Source organism: Cebus imitator, unplaced genomic scaffold (genome assembly GCF_001604975.1).
Source record: "Cebus imitator isolate Cc_AM_T3 unplaced genomic scaffold, Cebus_imitator-1.0 Scaffold774, whole genome shotgun sequence".
In the NCBI taxonomy this organism is placed as follows: Eukaryota; Metazoa; Chordata; class Mammalia; order Primates; family Cebidae; genus Cebus; species Cebus imitator.
In genome coordinates this window covers 409,021-431,682 of record NW_016108089.1, presented here as the reverse complement: position 1 = coordinate 431,682, position 22,662 = coordinate 409,021, and the positions used below count along the sequence as shown (strand labels likewise).

Sequence of the window (22,662 nt, the reverse complement as noted above, 5' to 3'; positions counted from 1 at the left end):
TAGTATACACTGCTTGGCTGATAGGTGCCCCCAAATCTCAAAAATCACCACTAAAGAACTTATTCATGAAAACAAATGCCTATCAAAATAATAAGTAAATAAATGCCGCTGGTGTTGGAAAGCTGCCTGGCTTCCACTTTATTTCTCCATCATGGTGCCATCCTCATCCTTGTTACTTTGAAGGTGACCACTGCTGACTTGGGGCTTTGGGGATTCTCGCTTTCTACATTTCATGTATGGTGTGTCTATATGTAGACCTGTTTTTATACTTAATTTACTTAGTATTCAGTGGACGTTTTTTGATTCAGATATTTTTCTGGTCCTTAATATTCTTACATCTCAAAGGTTTATGTGAGTCCTATCGATGCCCTCATTTGGAGCTAGTCAACGTAAGGGTTCAGTGAGAGACCTCTTAAAAGTCCTATGAACATCTAGTTTTCTCATCTATTCGACTCTCTTCCCTCTCATCTCAAGTCTTTACATCTACATAATGGCATGGAGGTAGCAGAATTAGGATTGGTTTGGCTGGCAGAAACACAGGACTCCTATCTAATCACACATTTTGTCAAAACTTTTCTGTCTCCCATCTGAACCAGGGCTTCTGAAGTTGAAAGGCTTGGAGTTAACATCTTTGTACGCCATTTTGCCAGGAAGCAATGATGATTCCCATCCAGCTGCCTAAAGAGAAGGAGGTTTGTACGTGAAACAAGTAGGGCAGCAAATAAATCCATCTAGCAATACCATCGTTCCATGTACAGATTAGGAACCTGAGGATCCTAAAGACTTTAAATCTTTATATAATGGCATGGAGGTAGCAGCATGAGCGTTGGGATGGCTGGTAAGAACACAGGAGATCTATCTAATCTGAGGCTCCAAAAGGCTCAGTAGCATGCACAGTATCACACAGTGAGAGATCAGCAGAATGCAGACCTGACCCAACAGCCATAGGAGGCCAAGCCGTGTGCTGTTCTCCCAGAGCATCATCAGAATGGGAAGATTCTTTAAAATGTCCTTTATAAACCATGAAAGCATTACTTTCTCGTGTCCTACCATGAATTTATGCATATGATGAAAAAATCTAACAGCGAAAGCTGAGTAGCATGTTTCAAGCAACATTGAGCTGGCAGCAAGGAAGCTGGCTTCTGATATCAGCTTCACCCACAACTGTCTGTGCATTAAACTAGTCACAGTGTTTCTCTAGGCCTGTTTCCTCACCCATAGAGAAAAAGGGTAAGATTCGATAACTACCATGGTCCCTCCCAGACTCAAAATTTCCAGACATAAAGGTCCTTTACAGGCTTAAATCTGTAGTTTGAAGCTGAGTCATCTCTGGCACCTACAACCTAATCCTTTGCCATCTATACGGGAAAAGAAAATCTTGTTACTCTTTTCAAATAGCCTATTTTTCAGTAGGACTGTGTTTCAGCAAACAGCTAAATTTGGAGTTAGAAGGCCTAGGTTCAGCGTCCAGGTCCTCCACTGCTGACCAGCGCTGTGAACCTCGGAATGCTTCTAATCTCTCTTAACGTTGGGTTTCTTGAGTGTGTAATGGGGATGTCTGTCGTATGCTGCTCACAAGGCTTGTGTTAGCATCTTATTTGATGACTTGAGTGAAAACATTGTATTTTAACACATTCTGTTGACATAAGCTATTTTGACATGATCGCCCTTGTTTCACAGGAGAAGCTCAAATAGTTGATATCTGAGGAAACTGATGCATGCTGAGTGAGAGGATTCGGTGCTTTAGGAAGGAAAATCTGTGTGTGGGCATCAAGTCACACCGCATGGGTCATAACCTGTGCCTGATCCTGACAGAGAATCCTTCTAGAAATAAGAGAGAAATAAAGGAAATTCACAATACCAAGGGATAAAAAGAGAGCCAAGAAAAAATAACATAAGGGGAGAGGAAGATGGGCTTATAACAGATTACAGGATCTTGTCAGCTTTACTAACAGGATGTAAAGAAAAGATTCTGTTTGCACACAGGGAGAGGTTCTTCTCCTGGCTAGTCAAAGCACATCTTACGCACATTCACAAACCATCTCACAGATGATTCATTATTTTCACTGTAGATAAGGCTTTTATGAATGGATTATTTTTCTCAGATAATGGCTTTATGATTAAAGTAAAGATTATTAATTCCTGAGGCAAGAAGATATAAGAGCTCGGGAAAGTTTGGCTGGAACCACTGGAGACGCTGAAGAAGGCGGGGTCCTCAGAGTCTTGGCTGCAAAACAGGTATCATCCTTGCAATTGATGATGGAGGTCTTTCTTCAAACATCCTTTTTTCCCTGTCAGCTATGAACCAGGCCAGAAATGACAAATCATATCTCTAGAGAGGCTTGTCAGGCTTTCTGTTGTTGTATCATTTGATTTAAATTATTTACCTTCTTTTCTTCCCCTACTGTAAAGAGCATTGGCTTTGGGGTTAAACTATCGAGTTAAACCTTGGCTCTGTAGTCTGGTAGCTGGGAAACTTCAGAAAAGTTACTCAATCACGAGTGTCACTGTCTTCATCTGTAACGTGTTTATGAGACCTACAATTCAGCTTATTTATGAAGATGACACATAGGCATTTGGTGAATATCAGCTCACTAAAAATTATTCTCAGATTAAGGCCGGGTGCAGTGGCTCACACCTGTAATCCCAGCACTTTGAGAGGCGTAGGCGGGCAGATCACTTGAGGTCGGGAGTTTGAGACTAGCCTGGCAAACAACAACAACAAAAAAACAAAATTATTCAGCCTCTCCCTTCGCCCAGAATGGTCATCTTGACAGAGAAATTCTGCGTTTTAAAGAGGTTTCAGGACATTGAAAATACACTATTACCTTTGGAAGGAAAGTTTGGCAAAGTGCAAAGTTTACACAATGATTTAAAAAGAGGTAAGGGGTGGAGAAGTTCACATCCACACTCTTCAACCTTTGTCTCCTTCTTGATTACCCTTCCTTAAAGTGTTCCTATGGACCTCAGAATCAATTTTCCAGAAAAGTCATCATTTACGTCATTCTCTTAAGCAATCCATTATTTGAGAGTTAGATTGTGTACCTTGACTTTTTAATCATAAAGTATGATTAAATGTGAATTCAATGAATTACTCAGTTTAAGAATTATTTGGGAGGGAAATCCAGAACTCAATTTCATGCTTATACTAAAACAAAGCCCAGACAAATAAAAATAGGAGGAAACATTGATAAACACTTTAACCTTATGCCTGACAGTAATGGCCAGTCTTTTAATATTAATTTAAAAATTATTTTAAAAACATAAAAATAAATATATTAATTATGAAAATTTCAGAATGGCAAGAAATTAAAATAAGAGAAAAATACAAACTGACTAATACTGCTAGTAGCATGTGAAAGACAATAAACATACAAAAAGGATCTCACAAATTGGAAAAAAACAATAAAATAGAAAAATGTGCAAAACTGTAAACTGAAAATTAACCAAATACAAAAAGCAAATTATTGTATAAAAAGATGTTCAACTTCATTAGTAATTATAACAAATTTTAAAACACCAAGCTTCTTCTTTAATATACCAAAGTTAGCCAAAATTTTGGCAAAATTAAGCATTCACTGGGAGCTTAGGGAACCAATTATTTTAGTGTTCTATTAATTAAAATGTGCATGTTGTGTGATGCCACAACCCTCTGTATATGAGAATTTACACGAAGGAAAAATAAAAAATGCATTAAAGTTATGTGAGTGCAAGAAAATATATTACAATCAATCTGTTTCTGAGAAACGAAACCAGGTTATGGACTATATGATCTTATTTGTATAAAATTGTACACAGAAAGAGGTGCATGGAAGGAAGTCTGTAGGCTACTCACCAAATTATCTATGTCCTGGAGATGGGATTTACTACTTATTTTCTGGTTTTGCATTGATTTGCTAATAGCTCGTGTGTCGTTTGCTAATGGGGGAAAAAATAAAGCCATTTATTTTTTAAAAATGATGTCAACTAAGTGTAAAGGAAAGAGTGCTGATGGAGTCAGATCTGCTTGTAGCTGGTGTCCATGAATGAATGACTTCATACTTACTGACCTTAGGTTTTCTCATTTGTCAAAGGTGGGTATTCAACATTGTGCTCATGTTTAATTCAAACATTTAAAAATTCAGTGTCAGAACCACTCTATTGGATTTTCTTTTTTTTTTATTTTATTTTACTTTAGGTGTATAGCATTTCAAGCATTTTTCCCCATGTTATCGCTCCCCACCCTCCCCACCCACCTTGTCCCTCCCCTACCCCCCCAACTGCCCCCAGTGTGTGATGTTCCTCTCCCTGAGTCTACATGTTCTCATAGTTCAACACCCACCTATGAGTGAGAACATGTGGTGTTTGATTTTCTGTTCTTGTGTCAGTTTGCTGAGAATAATGGTTTCCAGATTCATCCAAATCCCTACAAAGGACACAAATCCATCGTTTTTTATGGCTGCATAGTATTCCATGGTGTATATGTACCACATTTTCTTTGTCCAGTCTATCATTGATGGGCATTTGGGTTGGTTCCAGGTCTTTGCTATTGTACACAGGGCTGCAATAAACATACTTGTGCGCGTGTCTTTATAGTAGAATGATTTATAGTTCTTTGGGTATATACCCAGTAATGGGACTGCTGGGTCAAATGGAATTTCTATTTCTAGATCCTTGAGAAATCGCCACACTGTATTCCACAATGATTGAACTAATTTACACTCCCACCAACTGTGTAAGAGTGTTCCTATTTCTCCACATCCTCTCTAGCATGTGTTGTCTCCAGATTTTTTAATGATCGCCATTCTAACTGGAGTGAGATGGTATCTCAATGTGGTTTTGATTTGCATTTCTCTAATGACCATTGATGATGAACATTGTTTCATATGTTCGTTGGCCTCATGTATGTCTTCTTTTGTAAAGTGTCTGTTCATATCCTTCACCCACTTTTGAATGGGCTTGTTTGTTTTTTTCTTGTAAATCTGTTTTAGTTCTTTGTAGATTCCGGATATTAGCCCTTTGTCTGATGTGTAGATTGCAAGAATTTTTTTCCCATTCTGTTGGTTGCCGGTTTGCCTTTATGATTGTTTCTTTTGCTTTACAGAAGCTCTGGAGTTTAATGAGATCCCATTTGTCTATCTTGGCTTTTGTTGCCATTGCTTTCGGTGTTTTGGTCATGAAGTCCTTCCCTATGCCTATGTCCTGAGTGGTTTTGCCTATGTTTTCTTCTAGTGTTTTTATGGTGTTAGGTTTTATATTTAAATCTTTAATCCACCTGGAGTTCATTTTAGTGTAAGGTGACAGGAAGGGGCCCAGTTTCTGCTTTCTGCACATTGTTAGACAGTATTCCCAACACCATTTATTGGATTTTCTTGATGACAGAAAGCCCATCACTGCCTTAGCCATGAGGAAACTTGCCTTGGGCACCCTCTGCTGGCTCTCCTGAAGCTATCAGGGGTGAGTGCTCAGTGGTTTATAAATTGCTTGCATTCAGACTATGAAACTGTTCAGCCTGCTATAGTCAGATCTCTGGCACTGGCCCAGGAGGTCTTGAAAGTGAGAACAAAATCTCTTAAAATTTTCTAACCTGTACATCTAACTTGAGATTCCTTTAAAGTCTGGATTTCATCAGGAAAATACTGTATTCTTTTCCTCCATGTGTGAGTTAGCATTTAGATTCCTGGGTCCCTCTCACCTGTGCAAATGTGTTCAGATTTGCAGATCAAGGAAAACCCAGGAGTTTCAAAGACGTGCCAGTAAGAACTCTGAGATCCTTGCAGTAGCCACATCCTTAGGGAAGGAAGAAGATGACTTCTAGAAGCATGAGGCTGCTCCTACTACTGAGCTGCCTGCCCAACGCGGGAGTCCTGAGTGGTGAGTACCCATCACTTAGCTAGAGCTGAGCCATGGCCAGTGTTCACTCAGCCCACGTGGGACAGCCATCCATTCGCCCACAAAAACATTAAGGCCCTGTAGGAAAAATATTTTAAAACATAGAGATAAAAAACGAAGATAGGTACTCAAAAATTCAAGGACTCGAAAATCCAACAAAACCCAATTCTCTATGGTTGTAAACCATACTTAAATCATTGGTTAAGTGTAACTTATAATATTAATTTTGCAACTTTATTGTGAAGGGCAGAGATAATGTGTTTAAAACCCTTGATGCCTAATAGACTGTCAATAAGTCATAGCCATAATTAGAATTCCCCAGGGTTATCATGAAGGGTATTGTGACAGGGTTATTATGAAGATGATTAGAATTCCCCAAAGCTTATGCACTGGTTTATCATTTGAGCATTATTAGGGATTCCAGTTTGCAGGGGACCTGCAATCTAGTTGGAGAGATGGCTGTTACACACTTACAGACCACACATCAAGTGCAGAGTAACATGGTAACAAAGTGAGTAGTAATGCTGTGGAATCCACCAACAGAGAAAGCAGGGGAGGAACACTGTATGAATGATATAAGAAGCAATGTCACAGGAAAACTTCTAGTTTAGCCTGAAGGGCTCAGGCTAAACTAGAAGTTTTCCTGGAGATGTTAATGGATATGTAAAAATAGTGGGTGAAACTGACACTTTCTAAACCCCTCTGACAAGATCCAAACCAAGGGTTGTGAGAAAAATTAAGTTATTCTGGGATTGGAAGACTTTCAGCTATGGGTGGGTAAGCTGACTGGGAGACAGAAAACAAAAGGCCAAAATAACAATGTCTTTTGACAGCAAATTCTACTACAGGACATGTCTGGAATTTCACCTGGTTATAAATGATCTGAAAAGTCAGGGGCATTTAGTGAAATTGAGTTTCTAATTCATACAGCAAGTATTTATATAGAATCTATGTACTAAGCTTGGTTTGGCAGTGGAGCATTTTGGCTGAAAAATACGCTGCCCCTCTTCGGAAGGATTTTATAGTCAGGTTGAGATGACACAATGTAGAGTCACACATGAAGAGGGCCACTCAGTGTCATTTCATTCGTGAGCTGAAGCCAGGGGAGGAGCAGACAATATGGTACATTAGTGAGGAGAGGAGGATGGGCAGGAGGTTTCTGAGGGAAAGCAACACTGAAGCTGGTCCTAAAAGACTAGATGTTGGGACTTTGGGGGGCTTAGGGAAAAGAGTGGGAAGGGGGTGAGGGATAAATGACCATGAATTGGGTTCAGTATATACTATGCTCGGTCGATGGATGCACCAAAATCTCTTAAATCACCACTAAAGAGCTTACTCATGTAACCAAACACCACCTGTTCCCCAAAGACCTATGGAAAAAAAAAAAAAAAAGAAAGAAACAATGTCACAGAATACCAGGAATAGAAAGCAGTGAAATGTGAATTCATCTGGTGTAAGGTCTTCCTTCTATTTACAAGGAAAATGAAGTCCAGAGAAAGGTAGAGATTTGCCCAACGTCACACAGTAAGACTAACTGATGCTTGGATTTTAGTGCTTTTCACAGTCCCATGTGGCCTTGCTGGGCATTGGACATGTAAGAGTGAGGGAAGAATCCATGCTTGAGTGTCTCCTCTGTTGAGAAGAGGGCTTCCAGAGGGGTCCAGTGCTGTCTGTAACTTAGCACTGCTCCTCCTGAGGAATGTCCTCAGCCAAGGGTAGGATGATTTGGAAGGACATATGAAGAAAAGCAATGTCCTCCAGGCATCATGTTGGCCCCTATAGCTGAAGTCTGTGGTCCTGATCATAGCTTATCCTTAATATGTCCTCCATGGCTCTTTGCCTTCAACCCTACACCAGTTCACTCAACTATCTCAGGTGGCTCAGGACCTGTGGAACTCAGCCATGCAAGAAAGTGCAAGTCTCTGGGGGGCCACTCTTGAGCCCCTCCTACAGAACTGCCTTATGTGGTCATTTCTAAGTGGCCAGGTGGTTCCCTGCAACCTCAGGCTTCCTTCATGTAACTTGAAATCTGCCCAAGCTATGTCCTGGGGAATATGATACAACCCTCTTCCCATCCCTGGGATCTCACTAACCTTTCTGGCTTCTCTCCGGAGGAGGAGATACAGACACGATATTCACCACAGCTCCTTCAATTTCTCTTTTCCGGGTAGCTCTTTCTTCCAGCTCTAGAAGGACTTTCTACTTATTCTTAATATCTTGGGGGAGCCTCCCTTATGATATATCCTAAATGTTTTTTGCACTGCGATACTTAAGAGAAATAGAGGGGATTTAGAAATTAATTTTCTCTCTCAGCAAAACCTTGCGGCAAACATTAAACTCTGATTGCTTCCACAGTGATTTCTTTGCCCTGATAGCTGCCCTTCCCCTGAAGCAATCCATGCCAGTGATTCAGCGAGGGGAGACATACGGCTTCATCATTTATGGGCAGTAAAAAACTTCATCTGGCTTATATTTTCAAAAATATTACATAATAATGATAATGGGTTTAATAGCTTCAAGTTTTAACTCGCTAGTGTTTATTGAACAATTCCTCTACACTAGGCTCTGTGCTGATCACTGTTCATGAATTGTCTTAATCCTCCTGACAACTGTGTGAAGGCGTAATTGTTGATCCCACTGTACAGTCACGAAAAGTAAAGCTAAAAGGGACTAAATGACATTCCTAAGGTCACACATGCAATAAGTGATGGAGTACAAAGAGGATTAGAGTGGTCCAGGCAAGATGCTAGAATGTGCAGAGACGAGGGGATGGAGCACCGTGTGAGGTGGGGTCAAGGTTCTCAGGCCACCATGGAAACATTGGCCTCTCTCCAAGTTTCCACTGCACCCCACATCTGGTTAACCTCAGCAGGTTACTCACTCCTCTGAGGAATTTCCCTTCTCTGTACAATGGAGATGGTCATCCACACAGGATCTCTCAGGGAGGCTCTGGTGATTAAACAAAATAATCTCAACGAATGTGCTTGACCCATACAGGATTTAAAGCGATGACATGAGCACCGTTACTAAGATGACTAAGACTTCGAGTTGGACTCTCCCTCTCGGATCAAATCTTGCCTTTATCATTTACTTTCTGTGGGATCCTAAGACATGACACTTTCTTTCTGTCTTTGTTTCTTCATCTGGAACGTAGGAAAAATGAGTGTTATTATGAAGACGATTAGAATGTGTGTAAACGGCCTGGGCCTGGACCAGGTGCATAGTAAATGCTCAATAAATGTGTGGCGTAAGGCCGGCTGTGGCGGCTCACGCCTGTAATCCCAGGACTTTGGGAGGCCAAGGTGGGCAGTTCACTTGAGCCCAGAAGTTCAAGACCAGCCTAGGCAACATGGCCAAACTTCTGTCTCTACTAAAAATAAAAAAAAAATAAAAAATAAAAAGTACAGAAAACTAGCTGGGCATAGTGGTGCTTACCTGTAGTCCCCGCTACTCCTGAGGCTGAGGTGGGAGGATCACCTAAGTCCACAAAGTCGAGGCTGCAGTGAGCCGAGATGGTGCTGTTGCCCTCCAGCCTGGGCGCTGGGAGTGGAGCAGCCGAAGGCAGAGCCACAGCGCAGCAGTGTCGGTTAGTGGCAGACCGAGGAGCTGAAATGTCTCCACCAGGGGGCTCACGGCCATCACAGCAGCATTGCAGGGTGCAGGGCAGACGGGGAGGGGAGAGAGATGAAGTGAGGAGGGAGGAGGGGGAGGAAAAGCATGAGAGGCAGAGAACAGATGGTCGTAGGCAAGGAGGGACCCACACAGGCACAGAGACAAAAGAGACAGAGACGGAAACAGAGTACAAGGACGGGGAGAGAACGGACAGATACACAGAAAGTCAGAGAGAGATGCACAGAGACAACTGAACAGAGACGCTCAGAGAGAGACGCTCAGAGAAACACAAAGAGAGACAGCGAAAGGAGAGAAACAGAAGAGAGAGAGCTTGGCTGTCTGGGCTCGTGTATGGCCGTGGGTCTCCTTCACGCTGAGCCTCCAAGTCCTCTGCGTGTGACACTTCTAGGCCCTCTGCTTTCACGGCTTGGATCCAGGGGAAACAAAACCCATGGTGGTGGAGGTTCTGTCTGTCCTAACGTGTTTGCTCACAGGCTGCCAAGGGGAGTTGCTCCAGAGTGCATGAGAGCAAACCAAAAGCACCGGGTGTGATGCCATGGGTCTTTGTCCTCAGGCCCAAGGCCAGAGATTTGGGCTCCTCTTTGTCACTGCTTTCAGGACAGTCTCACCGGTATTAAGTTGGAAGGCATATTTTCCAGCTGTCCCTTTCTGAAATTCACGCCCATGTCATTATCTGCCCTCTGCTAATCAATGGCCAGCCTTCTTTTAAGAAGATCCATTTTTACTTGAAGTATAAAAATTTCTTTTCCCCCTGACAAAATAATCAAGGCAGTCCAGCTAATTAGTTCTGTTGCTAGGTTTCTAATTTTTCATTCTTTCATATTTATAAAGGCTGGGAGGGTTGGTGACAGTAACATAGATTTTTAAGTCATAAGGAGCTGAATCTGCAAAGCAGCTTTTCCTTCTTACTGTGTGACCTTGGGCAGATGACCACCCTAAGTCTGTTTCCTTACCTCCTCAAGCGATTATGATAAAAATACAATATGGGTAAAACACTTAACACGGTGCCTGGCACCAAGAAAGCACCTTGCAGGGTGAGGGGCAGAAGGGGGAGGGGAGAGAGAGAGAAAAGTGAGGAAGGAGGAGGGGGAGGAAAAAGAATGACAGCAGCAAACAGAGTCATAGACAAGGAGAGACACACAGAGACAAAGAGACAGAGATGGAGACAGAGAGCACAAAGACAGAACGAACGGAGAGACGATGGATCAGGCACCTTATCTGCAGAAGCTGGTCACAGTGGCACTAGTAGTAACAGCAATGGCATAAAGGCTGCTTTTTATTTATCATATAATTATGTTCATATTTCTGAATGTAGTAGAAGATGAAGCATTTAAATACATGAATGTCTTTGCTGTTTATTCATAGTATATTTCACCTATGCGTTGAAACGTTTCCTGCCTTACCTCAGGTGGGTTAGTCATTATCCATTATTCATAGGTACCAGGAATAGCACATGGAAGGGGTCTAAAGCTACACAGAGCATCGTGTTCCAAGACGGAGCTGGGACTGTGGCATGGAAGGATGTGTCTGGACGGGGCACACAACCAGGTCATACAGTCTCCCACATGCCAGACCAGCAGAGAGCTCATCTGAAAGCAATGGGGAGCCCTGGGAGATTGATAGGCAGGGGCTGAAATAAAACAGAAGAGCAGGGCAAACACGTGACAATAGTATCATTTGAATGAGGAGAGAGAAAATGCGGTGATGACAGCTGCGGTCTATGGACGTCTCTTAGGGAAGGAAACACTTCTGCAGCCATCATGGTGTCCCAGGGTAGCCACGTGGTCACAGAGCCTACACTTGCTAGCTTGACGTCCCCTGGATCACCTGGTGCCTCTGTACGTCCAGCCATCTCCCCCTCTTTATAACCTTCACATTCAGTGACACGGCCCATTCACCAGTTGACTAGCAGGAAAAGCGTGTGCCTGCCTGAATCATGCTTCCTTTGCCTCCAGGCTCTGACTCTTTCCTATTTCTGCTGCAGTCGTCTGACAGACACCCTGTACTTAAGGCAGACTTAAGTGCGTGTGTTTCTATGCATGCCTTCACATTCCTGCCTCCTTTCCTAAAATGTTCCCTTCCCCAGTACTGACACATGGCCCACCTACACTCAATTTCCAGTCAAGTTGCCAGGTGACGGGTCCCTTGTCTCCCAGGCCAAAATGACTTCTCCCTCCTTGTAACGCCCCAAACTACCAATTTATGTCCCTCATCCACTCTCGTGATGCCTTAAATTATAGTTGTTTGACCCTCACTACTAACACAAGATTCTGCAAGATGCTGAGAATCTATTCCAGTTATGTGTGTCTATCTTTTCCAATTATGTATGTTTGTCTATTCCAATGATGCATTCCAAAGTTGGGGAGATAACCACAGCATGGGTTTGGGGGACCCCCTGGGCTCACTGGACCCACTGTGAGACAGATCAAGCTAAAACTTCATTGATCACATGACTTCCATAATTTCTGCTCTGACTGGAGGACCGCAGTGACATTGTCTTGGAATTAGTGTCAGTTCAGAAGCAGTGTCCAGTAATCATAGAAACACAGTCACACTGGTAAACAGCCACAGGTCGCAGGTCTCTTTGGACAAAGCCAGAAGAAGGGTAAACTTTACACATTTTTGGCAGTGTAGCAGTGATCTTCGTGAGGGAACTCTTTCCATTCAAAGGGTTCCTGATTGCAGGCTGTATCAAGTCTGGGAATTGATTGTTTTTGTGATCATAACGTGAAATCGATTTTTGTTTATGTGCAGATATCATCATGAGACCCAGCTGTGCTACTGGATGGTTTTACCACAGGGCCAACTGCTATGGTTACTTCCGGAAGCTGAGGAGCTGGTCTGATGCCGAGGTAAGAAATCAGCAGCCTGCTTGGCCTGGCCTTTCTAGAGCAAGGGACCAGCCGGAGCCCCAGATCCCATTTGATTCGGGATCCAGGGGTCTTCCTGAGCACTCTGAAGAGAAGCCCGTTGGGTGGTGAAATGGAGAGAAGAGGGCTGTGTGTTCAACTCATTCAGTTCTGTAAGCATTGCTGAAGCAGGCGTTGTATGCCAGACTCTAGATGGGCTACAAGGATATATGGATGCATAGGAAAGAGCCCCTACCCTCAGCGAGCTCACTGTCAGTAAAGGAGACAGAAATATGTCAATCAAAGGAGAAACTCACTGAAAGGATAACTGAGCTCCTGTTCCTGCATTCTGACATTTACCAGAAAGAGAGGTGTGTACACGCACGTGGAGCAGACTCCTGGGAGCCGCTGACAGAAGGCAAAACAGCCCAAGCAAATGTGGAAACTTTTCCACTGCTCCACATAGTCCACAGACATGTCTGTTTTATTTCACTGAAGGTTTTAGGGATAATCAAATAGGCAATCAGAGTGAGTTATCTCAGCCGCGTGTGGGGAGTCGGTGCTGCTGTCTCTGTGAATTGTGATTAATTGGGGGAGCCGCGTAGGTACGTTTGGCGTGATCTGGGCCCATGTGGTCTTAGAATCCCTATATATAACTCGACAATGAAAAACAGAAAACAAACAAAAGAATGAAGCACCGACCAGATGCCAGCTACTGAAATGCAGCGTGAGTATAAACGACTTTCCAAGTTTACGCTGAGGGTAACTGACACAGCAACCCCAGCGAAGTCTGAGCTGAGTCCTGAATAATTGTATAAAAAGGAGAGTGAAACAGCAAAGAAAGAGTTTCCCAGACTCTGTCCCTGGAAAGAAAATGAGCTTGTGGAGAGGAATAGACTTTCTCTGTAAAAACAAAGAGAACAAAAAGGAAGATGTCTGGGAACTATGGGGTAGTGGAAACCCTAGTTTAAATCAAACTCTGCCACTCTTTAGGTGCCTCCGTTTACCTGTTTCCCTACTGGAAAGTGGGATAATACTTTTTACCTCATGGACTTGTCAGGAGGATTCATTAAAACAGCTTGCATAAATCACATGGTAGATGCTAATTTAGGATCTCAAGAAAGAACAGCGCCCAGGATTGACACTGAGCCTTAACAGATTTAACAGGACCAGGGTGCAGACAGGGTGCTGGGATGGCGAGCCCAAAGGGGACCCCTCCCACCCAACGTGGGTTGTGCGGCTCCCTGATTCCTCGCCAGGGTTGCTGCTGTTCTTGGCTCTTGAGACGCCTGGAAACTGATGGAGGCAACGTGAGAAGCACGTGGACATCTGATCTTGATCTTGAGAGGCAGAGGCCTGAGTTCAAGTTGCAGCTCCAGAGCTACCGTGTGGACTGGAAGGGGGGCCATCATATACATATTCCAAGCCTGTTTCCCCTTCTGACACAAGGATCTTTTGTGGCTGGTACTAAGTAGGCACTCAATAAATGCTGTCTGGTCATCTATCTGGCATGTCTCACAGACCTGAGAATTAAACAGAATTACAGCAATAGAAGCTTGCTGGTATTGTAAGTGGTTTGCAAGTGTGAGGACTAAATTATTATTAAATGGTAATCAGATCTAATCTTGGGTAAATCAGTAAAAGCAAGAATGGGAGCAGTGAAAAACCTAAGCAAACCAAACTATAATTTTATTGAATTAGTTCAGTTTCTTGTCATGTAACAGAACCCCAGAAGAGAATAAAATAAAGTTGAGAATCACACACCCACATATATAAACATTTGCCTTGTTTAACTGAATAATAGGTTTCTGGTTACAGAACAAGAATTTATCATATCATGTGTTCCATACAGTCCTAAAAAGAGTGAGTGATTTCCATTTATTCACCCACAAGAAACATTCAGATTGCATGCCCTTGGATATGGAAGAAGGTAGCACTCTTGCAAAGAAAGAAGAAAGAATTTGGGATCGATCTGCTGACATACAGGGGTAAAACAGACTGGGGATTAGAGATGAAAGTTTTATAAGTTGCAACAGAGCAGACAGTTACATATCTGCGTCTAGTGCAGAAAATAGCCCCAAATCCAACCAGATTTGGTGGCACGGCTACTGTTGAAGAAAGGCAATGGGGTGGTCACATTCATCTTTAGTCAGCAGGGATTCTACACCAGCGCAGGGAGCAGTCTCCACTCCTCTGGAGGACCACCTCACATGTTTAGGCAATTGATCCATACTTATTCAGTAGCAAGTCAAAATAAGTTACAAACCTCTGTTTACAGTTTACAATGTGTTATTCTTATGTAACATAGGGTAACAGTAATCTAGCATAGACAGTCTCCAGGCTCAGGAATTAGGCAGAGCTGGGCTCTTTTCCTGTGTCCAGTTGCCGTTTCCTGATCCTCCGTCTCTGCATCCGTAAACAAAAGGTGGGCCCCACCTCCTTAGGCTTCCGTTAGGACTGGATGGAATAGTGCCCATGAGGTGCCTGGTGTATGAGAGGCGCCCCGCAAAGAGCGTTGCCATATCGTCTGTTCTTGATGCACATTGTATTCACATTCCGATGCCTCTGAAATCAGGTGTGTGCTACAAACACACTGCGTCACAGTGTACCGTAGATTCATTGACAGTGATTTTGTTTTCTTTCTTCACGGGGCATAAAATAATGGCACATTGTACAATCAGCAGTTCCTTAGATTTGTTGAAATGGAGTATTATAATACGTTTAGTCATCATGACAGGTCCTAGGTAGCAGTAATTATTTTCCAGATGAAGAAACTAAGCCTCAGAGAGGTGAAGTGACTTGTCAAGGTCACATACACCACTGAGAGGCAAGACTGGGGCCCCAGGCATGTCCTTGGACCCTAAATCTCTGTACCGCCTCTTCCTCTGAGACCGAACGCTGTGGCAGGGCAGTTGTGTTTTCCCCCAGGGTGGCAGGAGGTCTTTTGTGGGGTTTAGAGCACGATGTGCGGAGGAAGTGGGAGCTGTGTGAGTCCCTCCTGCTTGGCACACTAGCGTTCTGAGAGGGCTGGGCTTTAAACATCCAGGCATCATTAACAGGATTTCTCCTTGCATGTAGCTCGAGTGTCAGTCTTACGGAAACGGAGCCCACCTGGCATCTATCCTGAATTTAAAGGAAGCCAGCACCATAGCAGAGTACATAAGCAGCTATCAGAGAAGCCAGCCCGTATGGATTGGCCTGCACGACCCACAGAAGGTAACCCTCAGACTTAGCCACAAAGGCCCTCTTGGGAAAGCCAGGCTGGCATTCTGTTTTTGGGGAATGACCTCTCGGCCTATAACAAGGGCACAGCGGTGGATCTTCTCCAGATATGCCTCCAACTGACCAAGACCAAGGCCTCAAGGTCAGGGGCCCGGTTCTGACCCTCAGTGGAGGATGTGATCTAAATGACTCCATTGTATAGACCTTTGTCTAATTAAGGTCCTCCTGAATCATAGAACACAAAATTACCAGCTTTCTAGACCTAAAAACTGTGTGTGTGTGTGTGTGTGTTTGTGTGTGTGTGTGTGTGTGTGTGTGTGTGTGTGTGTGTATGTACACAGACCTGTTACAAGACAGATTAATCAAATCTCCATTGGATCTTGAGTTAAAGTTGAAAGCTTTTGGCTAGCCTTTCTTTTAGATGCTGTAATGTTTTTCATGTTATCCTTGTTTTTCACTGTAACTCTGTTCTTTTCATCAATGTCTTATTGTAAGAAATGGCATGAGAGGTCTCTGTAAGGAGCAGCTGGTTGGTGAGATCTAGATATGGGGTCTTCAGTTCAGAGATTCTTGTTGGGGCTTCTTTAGTTGACTCAAACAAGCATAGGGGACATAAAATGGGAACCCCCACAATTCCTGCTTAATAAACCTGCTGAAGATACGACACATTCATTCACACTCTTTCATGAATATGTGTTTACCTTTTAGTATTGCTCTATATATGTGGCTCTTTCTCTTTTTGAACATTATATTACAGCAAAACTAATAATCCTCTGCCATAGTTGTTACAAGTATTTTATACAGTTATTTCATTTTTAATGTCATTTATTTGACAATCAGAAATCTTACCTTTTTAAGTATTCACATTGCTTTCAATCAGGACCCTGTCCTTCAGACAGAATAAATACTTACATCTATTTCTATTTTTTGCAGTAATGTTGGTAATATTTTTCTATTAGTGGTTGAGTGGAATGACTTCCTATTTTTCCTTCTTTAAGCATTTCTGTACTTTCCCAATGTTTGCAATGAAAACCACATTTTAAAGGGGCTTGCGGGGCCTTCCTTGGCTGTGACCGGCGCATTCTGAGCTGTGCGCTTCTCCACCTCCTGTTGTTTCAGAGGCAGCGATGGCAGTGGATTGACGGGGCCACGTATCTGTACAGATCCTGGTCTGCCAAGTCCGTGGGTGGGAACAAGCACTGTGCTGAGATGGGCCCCAGCAACAGTAAGTTCTAACGCACCACCCCTCACCGCTTCCCAACACACAGCTTCTGCCCTTTATCTGGTAAGAGCGAAAATGGATGCAGGGGACCCCCACCGTCCCCATTCCATACCAGCAACTCTTCTCCAGCAGGGCAGTGGCCTGTCCACAGACACTGGTCACCAACCTTGAGTCCTTTGTGACCCCTTTAAGTCTTTGCCATATCGACGTACCAGCTGTACTGTTATTTACTCAATATTTTCTTTAAATCCACTCTTTTTTTTTTTCTGAAATACACTTATTTTAAAATCATATTCTGGCTGGGCACGGTGGCTCAAGTCTGTAATCATAGCACTTTGGGAGGCCGAGGTGGGTGGATCACCTGAGGTCAGGAGTTCAAGACCAGCCTGGCCATCATGGTGAAACCCCGCTTTTTAAAAAAAATCATATTCTATACCGTGAGGGGGGTTATATGTCTCATTTTGGGAAACCCAGACCACAGTGAGTAAATATATGTGGTGGAAACAGATAAATCTCTTTTGGCTTCTTTAAAACGAGAGTTTGCCATGAGCCCTGGAAAGCTGGTCTTTGCCTGAGTTCTTCCTTCCTGTCTGTTTCCCTGAATCCTGTCCGCAGAAGCTCAGTGCAGTCTGCACACACTCACAGGAGCCTCTTCCTTCTCCCGGCCTGCTTTCATTCTTTGCCTTTATGCTCGTGAGTTAGGCTGTTCAGCCATCGTACTGGTGACGTCTCGGGCTGGACACTCCTTGGTTGTGGGCTATCCCGTACACTGCAGAAGCTTGAGCAGCATCCCTGGTCTCTACTCAGTAGGGGCCAGGAGCACTCCTCCTCCCAGGTCGTGACAACCAAAACTTGCAGTTTCTCCTGTAGGGGGCAAATGCACCCCCTGATGAGAAACATGATTAGTTAGTAATGTGGAAAACTTTAGCTATAGAAGAGCACAGAATGTTCAAGAATACTCAATGCCAAAGGTCATTCCAGTGGGTCTACTAGGCCATCATAGGGACACCAGGACCCCCTGCCAGCCAAGAAGTAGGCCTGGGATAGGCCTGGGCTGAGGTCTCAGCTATTGGGCTGGGGTAGGGAGGGACTTGGCCACCCCCAGCAGGACATAGGGGCAGTTTACTGTTGTCTGAGGAATTAACGTATAAGAAGGAAAAAGAGAGTAAGAAAACTTTCTAACAGCATGGGGCGAAGGGCAGACATGAGGAGACACACTCTGAGGAAAACCCTCAGAATTAAACAGTCAGAGAGGGACGTTCACAGACCAGTGAGAGCACAGCCGAAGTCGGCTCAGCTGGAAAGAACACAACTCAAACCAATACGTAGAGGCTACCAACAATTGGATTTTTACTCAGATCAAGGAAAACATTTGAACCGTTACACTGTTCAAACACAGAATGAGCTACCCCAGGAAGTAGTGAGAAATCTGTCACTGAAGTTAGCCAAGCAAATGTGGACGTGGTTGTTTTTATTGCAGTTGACACTTTGAAAGTGTTAGCAGAGAGCCTCCATGTCACAAAAGAATCAAATGAGGAACGTTGTAAAAATACCGATATCAGTGATTCCCTTTTCAGACCTACAGTATCAGAATCTCTGGGGCAGGTGGCTGGACCTGCTTCTGGGAGCAGTAGACCAGATGCCTCCGTAAATCCCTTTCATTCCCCAGATTCTGACATTCCCACTGGACAAAGTTCCCAAACAAAAGTCCTTTCCCTGTGAGTCAGTGATCACATCAGCAAGGCTCAGGAGCGAAGCTGCCTGTGTTACATGGATGGGAACCAGAAGCCTGAAGCTCTCTGAGAACGGCATATCTTTGGGTCCCTTCCTCTCCCATGGTTACTCACCCAGTTCCTGGCTCTCAGAACGTAGGCTCTCAAGGCAGAAAAGCACAAGGAATGAAGCAAGGATTTGAGAAGAACTGGTGGAAGGTAGAATTTAAAAGCACATCCCCCTCGGCCACATCAATGTAATGGATTTTGCCCCCCACTCAGCTTCTAATTTTTTTTAATTCAAAATGTAGAATATTAATGCCTCAATATACAGCCACGCACACATTCCTGTTCTCTCTCTGTGACAGGGCTTGTTCCTTTTTTATATCTCTTTAGAAAGAACTCCAGAGCATTGTACTATGTGTGTCCCTCTCTTACCCTTTCTGACTCTCCCCTTTATGTCAAAATGTGTTCTGTGACTCTGGAAAATTGCAGCTTGCACTGTTTCCTGACTTTTTGCTGGTCCACTTGGAGACGTTTAATCATGATAACTGGGGTTTTGCAATTTGAAAAGAAATTGTATATTCAGTATCCATTGTGGTGAAGAGCGTGGATTCTGCATTCTGAATGCCCAGTGTAGAATCCCAGCTCCTCCCAACCAAGCTGTGTGACCCTGTGCACATCTCTGACTTCTCTGTGCCTCAAATGCCTCCTTATGAAAAGGAGAACATAATCGCCCTAATCATCCGAATACCTGTAGCATGCTTATCACGTGCAAGCTGGGCTCGCAGCTCCTGTGGCCTGGAGGAGAGGGAATGCAGGACAGTCTCTCACTCACCCTTCCTTTCACCCCGCCTCTGGTGAGGAGGGAGGAGCAGAGTTAAACAGTAACCTCTCTTGCGTAGTGACTGTGGTGAGCTGTGTTGTGCTTAATTGTCTGAAGCTGCCGTTCTAGCTTATCCACAGGCTCATTGGGGGCAACTTCAAAAAAACCCACAAATGAGAGAGTCAGTCTCAAGCAGCACCCTATGCAGGCAGACTCCCCAACCTGGCTCCTGGCCCATGGCCTTGTGTTGTATTCGTTTTGCCCCATACCGTGAAAATACTCACAAGCTTGCAGGCCCCGTGTCATTTACACTCTGTGGTCTCTGTGCCGAGCCCTATGGAGGCAGGCATGAGCAGGCCCCATTCTCTGTGCCTCCCAAGAACAAGGAGTGGGAGGGGCACACCTCACCCCCTCCTCTCCCCAGGGCTCTCACCCATCCAACACACACTGGGAACAGGGCCAGATCTGCAGGACAGGGCCCAAGCAGACACCCAGCCAGGAAACAACTCTTCACTCTGCTGCAGACACCCGAGGATGTCAAGTGACGCCGTGGAGCTTGGTTTCTGGGAGGGAAATAGTCGGATCTCACCTCAAAAATACTTCAGTCCTTCAAAATGCCACCTCCGCCTTGCGCTCAGCCTTTTTTCATAAGCAGATGGCCTGTTGGGATGTGACTGGCTTTAGAAGCTTTCAGTTCATTGAACATGGAACAGGAGCTTCTTAGAGCCTCAGCTGTGGACTTGAGGAAAGGCTACCCTCAGGTCCTCACTGCATCCTGCTTCAACACAAGAGCCCCTCATTCTCATTTGATTCATGTCAACCCCTGCCTTCCCTCAAAAGCAGTGCTGGAGTGGAGCTTTTGCCACGGTGTATGACATTTAAAGTGTTTTTCTCTCACTGGCAAAGTTAGTATCTGTATTAAGTTTCTCCAGGGAAACAGAAGTAATTGAATGTATATATAGAGAGACAGAGATTTACTCTGAGGAATTGGCTCATGCAATTGTGGGGGCTGTCAAGTCTGAAATCCACAGGGCAGGCCAGCAACCTGGAAATTCTTGCAGGAGTTAATGTGTGGTTTTGAGTCCAGAGATGGTCTGGAGGCAGAATTTCTTCCTCTTTGGGAGACCGGTCTTTTCTGTTAAGGCCTTAGGTTAATTGGAGGAGGCCCACCCATGTGATGGAGAGTCATCTGCTTTACTCAAAGTCTACTGAGTTCTAAATGTTAATCACATCTAAAAAACACCTTCACAGCAATCAAACAACTATACACCATAGCCTAGTCAAGTTGACACATTAAGTCAACTGTCATAATCGTCTTATCTGTGACTCCAAAAAAATGTCCAGATAACTCTGGCAAGCTCAGCACAAAACAAAATGGATTTAAATGTCTGTTTATTTTCTTACAGACTTTTTAACTTGGAACACCAACGAATGCAGCAAGCGCCAACACTTCCTGTGCAAATACCGACCATAGAGCAAGAATCAAGATTCTGCTAACTCCTGCACAGCGCGTCCTCTTTCTTTCTGCTAGCTGGGCTAATCTGCTCATTATCTAAGAGAGGAAACCAAGCAAAATAAGAACGTTAAGGCCCCTATTGCACTGGCTTTTTTAGGTTTAGAGACAGAAACTTTAGCATTGGCACAGTAGTGACTTCTAGCTCTAAATGTTCACCCTGCCATCCCTTTCCACAGTACCCTTCTTTGTGGGAGTTGAGTCAGGGTGGTGGGAAAAATTTTAGAGGAAACATTATAAAGGTAGTTATAGGAAATAGTCACAAACCTTCTTGGAAGGCCAGGGGGGTGGGGTTGCATAGCTTCAATAAAAGGTTTGGCCAAAGGCAGCTGAATTCTTTAAAAGCTTACGGTGTTAATACATAGGAATGTAAAGGAGTTTATCTAAATAGCTTGTTTACTCAGGTGGGCCAACCTTTGATCTTATGTGCAAGGAACTGCTCTCTACTCAGGGAGTTGGCAAAATTAATTACCCATTAGCGGTGTTTGGTCAAGACATTTGTCATTTAATCTGTACTAAATAAGTGTGAACTTCACTGACTAGTCAGGGTCATGGCTGCTAACTCATGACCAGACCCTTCTCTGGGTGTCTGTAAGCTGCCCAGACCCCTGACCCACTCTTCCGCTGGTTATTTGTGTCTGAGTGCATCTGCATTTGTTCATCCATTGCTGGGTCAGGGTCTGTGGGTCAGACCTGACACTTCTTCCCTCCTCCCCTGTCTCTGGCTGTCTCGAGCAGTTAGAAAAGTGCTTCTCCAGCCAGTGAAACAGCTGGGTCTTTGGCCATAAGAAGTAAAGACTTGAAGGCAGGAGGAAGAAACTCAGGAGTAAGCTTCTAGCCCCTTTCCGCTTCTACACCCCTCTGCTCTCTCTCCATTGCCTGCACATGCCCAGTCAATTCCTGCTCGTTTTTCTTTTGGCCATGGGAAGGTTTGCCAGTAGAATCCTTGCTAGACTGATGTGGGCTATACATTCATTTAATAAACTGTCTTATGAATAAGGGGTTGCTGTGTTCCAGTTCAGTAGTGGTAAAAGTGGAAAAGTGAAATAAGACCAAGAAATACAGCCAAGTGCTTCTTCATCTCCTTCATCTGAGTCTCTGCCTCCTCTATCCCTGCCGTCGCACTGGTTCAAGGGGAGGAGAGCTGCAGGTGACATGCCTGCCAACTTCTGAGCGGGGTTGGGTGAGTGGGTGCTATTTAATTGTGAGTGCTTCTTGACTTATGAGGGGGATGACAGTCACAGCAGGTATACTAGAGCTGACCTGGATTCTGGACACTCATCTCCCCCACTGCCACTGATAACCTGTGTGCCTCGTGTGACTCTCTGTGCTCTGTGAGGCTCATAATGGCTTATGTTGTGGTTACTTCAATCATGAGGAGGTAATTTTGCTGGCAAACAGATATAGGACACCCTAGGTCATGAATCTGAATTGTCATGTAAAAAGAAACAAATATGGACTCAATGATTATAGCATATGACTGTGGTATGATCGCATTCACATTCCTTAAAGGAAAATACCACCAAAGGGAGAGATCACGCAGTTCAGACGTGCAGTTCAGGCTATGGGAATGGCCACTTGCTTCATTCACGATGTACTGCCAACTGGCAAGCACAACAAGTCTTATTCCTTAGTCTCAGAACACTCCTCTCTCATCCTAGCAGGCTAAGACCAGCAATTGAGTACTGGCTAAAAGAAAAGTAGAAAGAAAGGGGAAGTGGAAGACATGGAGCCTCAGCCCTAATCACTTAAACTTTCACTCTCCTTTCCTTTCTTCTTCCTTCCTCCATCACACCCTTGTCATTCTTTTGGTT

General features: G+C 44.0%; 1 protein-coding gene across 1 annotated transcript; it reads left to right on the top strand.

Moving 5' to 3' along the window:
• The first annotated feature begins 2,156 nt into the window (after positions 1–2,156).
• Positions 2,157–21,849, top strand: REG4 (regenerating family member 4). Its single transcript, XM_017519777.2, has 6 exons — positions 2,157–2,238; positions 5,693–5,853; positions 12,259–12,356; positions 15,432–15,569; positions 16,695–16,800; positions 20,742–21,849. The coding sequence occupies exons 2-6, from the start codon at positions 5,787–5,789 to the stop codon at positions 20,807–20,809; spliced, it is 477 nt and encodes a 158-aa protein (XP_017375266.1). The 5' UTR covers positions 2,157–2,238; positions 5,693–5,786; the 3' UTR covers positions 20,810–21,849.
• Positions 21,850–22,662: the final 813 nt, after the last annotated feature.